A 5,000-nucleotide genomic window follows, 5' to 3' on the forward strand; every position below is an offset into this window, starting at 1 on the left:
CCAAAATAACAGCCTTGCCACAAGAGGCAGAGGGACTACCACAGGACTGCTCCGCTAATTCTACACTGGCACACCTTAACAGTAATATCGCATATTTCTGTTGGAAATTTAAGACTAACCTCAGAATATTAAAAATACTAACTTTGATCAAGCAACTTACGACTGTACTGAAAATTAATTGTGATGTTATGCTTCTGGCAAGACTGATATTCAACGAGCGACTGTCGAGCATTTCCCATTGGAGCCACCCTTCCTTGACAAGTAAAGCTGATGCTCTCTCACTGCATGTTAGGTGAACCAATGCTGGTTAGTTTGTGAAACCATTTCTGTAGCCAAGTGCTTCCTAAGTCACCTTCCTTAAATATTGGGATTACATTCACACAAGGACTCCTAGCTGTATCTAACATTCTTGCATCCTCCACATAGTATTACCATGAACTATAGGTTTGGTTTCAGCAAAATTTTGAAGTTTCCTGCTGGTTAATTCTCTAATGGTTGTGTCAGTGGAATTGGCATTTAGAGCAGGCACTGGAAATGTTAGCCACCTTGCTCTTGGGGGAGTGACTCCCCCCCCCCCTCCTCTAAACATTTACCAAGTTTAAATGTGATCTTTAGTGGCTGATTTTCATAACTGCTGATGAAATGAAAGGAACAGTATTTTAGGAAAGGCTTGGTGAATGTAGTTTTAATATCTTCAAATGGTATTCAAGTTTACATACCCTGCAGACCCTCAAGAATAATCGAATTACAACTCTGCATTTTGTCTTGTAATGGTTTAATTTAAAATACATTATTCTACATTAAGCGCAGGAAGGAATAATGTATTCAAGTGGATCAAAGTACCTTAGGGAAAGGAGACATGGCAATTGTCAGGGAAGATGTCATAATGGGTATGAGTAGTTAGTGGGGGTTCAAGGATCTGTATTAGAACCATTATTGTGGTTAATGGGACAATCTGTGCTAAAAAACGGCAAAAAAAAGACAAAGATCCAAATGGATCTGGGCAACTGCACGATTTGTCACACAAGTGGTTACTTGAATCCAACCCCAGCAAATGCAAGAATGCAAGGTTGGGAGGAGGGGGAGGGGGGCAAAGGGATCATACAGTACCAGACTGTGCACTGCCATAAAAACCGGCTTCACTAATTAATCAAGGAAAACTTGTCTGACTTTAGAAACTTTTAAGAACATCCTGATAAACAATCATCCAGATTTATGCTTACATTTCACACAGACCCCTTTTATCATGCCTACACGCATATCCCAGACCTCTTCCACCATATTTGAAGGTGCCAAAATGTATGCCTATATCTAAAGGGATAGGGAAGGGGATAAAAAGTGCAATTAGAGTTTACTGTATCTGTCATAAGTTATTAAATATTAATGAAATAAAAAGATAAGACTGATTCCAAGTTACAACAAATTTACAATAAAGTTGAACAATGATCACTATGATTTGGCAAAGTTAAAAGTACAAAAACTAAACTAGTTCTTTACACAACTTACTGCAGCTTTCTTAGTTTCAATTGCTTTCTTTGCTTCAATTCGCTTCTTTTCCTCTAATATTGCTGCTTTCTTTTCAACTCGAGCAAATGGATTGAGATGTAGAAGGGCATGGCGGTTTGATAGTGGGTTCTTCTTTATCTTCCGACGAATCACAGTTTTACTGAAAAATGATAGCCAGTCTATTACATAAAATAGGAAAGCTACAAGTTTCCAAGAAAATTCAAAAGTTGTTCTAAGGTTCCTTCATGAAAAAAATTTGACCAATACAATACTTCAACCTCAGATTACTTTCATTTGCATTTACAGTAGCACTAATAAATATTACTAGAAAACTAAAATACCTGGTTAAAATTTAGTTTTTAGTTTATAAGTACAATGCCTACACTCTAAAGGAGGGGTTCGGGATATTAGCAGTTTGGAGGAATATGTTGTGTATCTTTATAGGTATATGCTTCTAAGCTGTTGTGTTCTGAGCACCTCTGCAAAAGCAGCGATTATGTGTGAGTGAGGTGAAAGTGTTGAATGATGATGAAAGTATTTTCCTTTTGGGGATTTTTCTTTCTTTTTTTGGGTCACCCTGCCTCGGTGGGAGACGGCTGGCTTGTTAAAAAAAAAAAATTTCCAGCTTGGAACATGTAGGTAAAAATACTTAATCAGCATTATCACACAAGATAGCCCTATAAACAAGATTGCCTGATAAATAATGCAGCTTCAGTTTCAGACAAGAAGTCTGTGCACTGGTATTATCTTAAGGTTAGGACCAGAGAAGTTCTGCACAAATTATACCCTACCATAATAGAACTTACTTTGGAGCTCTGATGGCTAATTGGATTTCATCAGATTTTAAAATTCTAGCCAAATCTGTGTTAGTCATCTTGGGCATTGGAAGATTGTAATTCTTCTTCTTCCTTGACTCCTTACGCCAAGTTCCATAGAGGGAGTCCAACTTGCGGAAGGCTGTGCAAGAAAAAAAACTAATCAGTTACAGTATACAGCAAACCAATGTGGAAGAGACTTATACTCTTCATTCACTGTAGACCCATTTTTATCACGTCTAGGAGAAAATTTTCCACTCGCAGCCTAGATGAGGGAATCCAGCTCCAAATTTTATCTATGCGAGTGATGCCATCATCCACAATGATTAAATCATTGATGCTAGTGTCACTTGTGTGATGTTAACAAAATAAATCCTGCCTCAGTGCATGAAGAAAAATATCTGACCTCATTAGTTTACAACAGCAACTTTGAGGCATTTCCTGGGGGGAAGGGGGAAGAGGGAGGAAGGGGAGGGTTCTATTGGCAGTGTTTCTGGGCATCAACTGATAAAATTTTAAACACCACTAGTGAAGTGGTTCAACTCAAACCCTAAGTACCTTGAAATGAGGTTCTTAACCCCTTCAGGGTCCAAGGCCCAAATCTGAAGTGGTGCCCCAGTGTCCAAGAATTTAAAAAAAAAAAAAAAATGTTATTTTTCTTATGAAATGGTAGTTACTTTTTGTGAAGGTAATAAAACAAAAAGTACAAAATTTGATGGAAAATTGACGAAATTATGCTCTCGCGAATTTTGATGTGTCAGCGATATTGACGAATCTGCAATTTTGCCAACTTTGACTCCCATTTTAGGCCAATTACATTATTCCAGTCAACCAAATTCTTAGCTATTTCACTAGTATTACTTCTATTCTATCGATTGAGCACAAGAAATCGCCAAGTCAACTGTTTCAACTACAAAATAAAGTGATCAGAAATTGTTAATTTGGCCAATTTAACACAAAGTTCAAAATATTCCAATTTCAAAATAGGGTCCAGAATAAACAATGTAGGTATTCCTGGAACTAAACTAACATTTTTTCTGTTCATTAGTTACATTTTGAGGCTTTACAAATAAATTCCATTTTGATTTTTTATTCACAATGAATTTTCATTCACACCAAAAAATAGAAGATTTACTGTTATGCAATACTGTAGTAATTGTATAAATATCATCACCATATTTGTGAATGTATATTAGACCCATCAGCTGGCGTGTATTAGACGTGTGAGGTCGTTTGTTTACTCTTGAACATTGGCAAAAATTTAACATTTCCGCTACTTACAGCTCAGTTTCAAGCCATTTGCAGTGCTAAAACCAATCAAAATCATCTCTTTCTGTAATATGTCTTCCATTCTATCAAATGAGACCAAGAAATCGCAAATAGAACTATAAAAAACATACGAAAAAACACTGCAAAGTCGCTGTTTTAATCTAAAAATCATGATTTCAGTTTTTCTTCTCTCATTATACACAGTGTGCTGCAGGATTTGTTTTATGTGGTGCACACATACCACAGATGTATTCTCTCATATCTAGGCCCAAATGTACCACTCACAGTTTATCAGAGCGAGCTGAGCTCATGACGTAGATCTACGGTTTGGACCCTGAACGTAAAGCCGTAGATCTAGGAGACGGAACCTGAAAGGGTTAAAATAAGCTCACACTTAACAGTCCAATTTAAATTTAGGTTTTTCACTAAAAATGCATCAATTCCATTAAGGGTGCGCTAGGACAAATTTCCGCGCGCGCTCAACCAAAAATTGAAAAATTATCGAAATTGAGATATATATATACCGAAAAATAGCTTAACTCTTTGGCAACACAATGGTACAAGAATCAATGTTTTAAGACGTTTCTACAAGAAATTATAGTCATTTATATCAGGTATGGTAACGGCGATGTAGGTAGCGCGTCTGCTCTCAACCCATGTATTTTTTGGAATTTTTTCCTTGTTTTTTATCGCTTTTTCTTTGCATTATTCTTTCTAATATAATAATTGATTATTTGGCATCATATAAGAGTGGGTGGAGCATCAATGTCAATGGTCCAAGTCGGACTGAAACGTTGTCGTAAGCTTCTCTTTTATGTGCGGGTTATTTGTTATCAGTAGAGTGCCAGCCAATCGGGAGCCATCTGAGAACACTCAGCAGTACTCCCCCTCCAGACGGTGCCAGGTGAAATCACTTCATTATTACGCTTATATCAGCTTATATATCAACTATACGGCTTATTTATCAGAATTGATCTAATATATAATAAACACTATAAATAACAAACATGTTATATACTCTAGACTGAATAAAATAGGCCATAATATGGCGAGTCCACCAGCAATATTTCGATATGAGTGAGTTATTCCTCGTCTCGTTGTATTGTTTGGTCTGTGATAGAAAACGGTATTTTGAAGAGGATAACTGCACTAGAACATCAGTTTACTTAGAAAACCACAAACGTGATTTTCGCAAAAAAAAAAAATTTTTTTGAGACGGCAGGCCGGCCGGCGTTCCAGGCCTATATCTCGGAAGCAACTTTTTCACTTATTTCGCTTACCTACACCATTATTAATGATTGTATTGAAATGATTTTCACTGACAATATAAAACAGTGTGTTTGACTATTTGCTGCTTCTTTTTTTGGAATATATCAAATATTTTTGATTTTGTGGGAGGTAAAAGGCAGA

The 5,000-nt window shown here is 36.7% G+C and overlaps 1 protein-coding gene across 1 annotated transcript in view; it reads right to left on the reverse strand.

Annotated features, from left to right (window-relative positions):
- The window catches only part of RpL4 (ribosomal protein L4), a 46,053-nt gene that overhangs the window by 468 nt on the left and 40,585 nt on the right, over nucleotides 1-5,000 (reverse strand). The window contains exons 6-7 of the mRNA XM_053787655.2: nucleotides 2,313-2,463; nucleotides 1,507-1,666 (exon numbers count right to left, since the gene is read on the reverse strand). Coding sequence (XP_053643630.1) covers nucleotides 1,507-1,666; nucleotides 2,313-2,463 — 311 coding nt within the window. The remainder of the gene's footprint in view (nucleotides 1-1,506; nucleotides 1,667-2,312; nucleotides 2,464-5,000) is intronic.

The sequence above is a fragment of the Cherax quadricarinatus genome, chromosome 39 (genome assembly GCF_038502225.1).
Source record: "Cherax quadricarinatus isolate ZL_2023a chromosome 39, ASM3850222v1, whole genome shotgun sequence".
NCBI classification, from domain to species: domain Eukaryota; kingdom Metazoa; phylum Arthropoda; class Malacostraca; order Decapoda; family Parastacidae; genus Cherax; species Cherax quadricarinatus.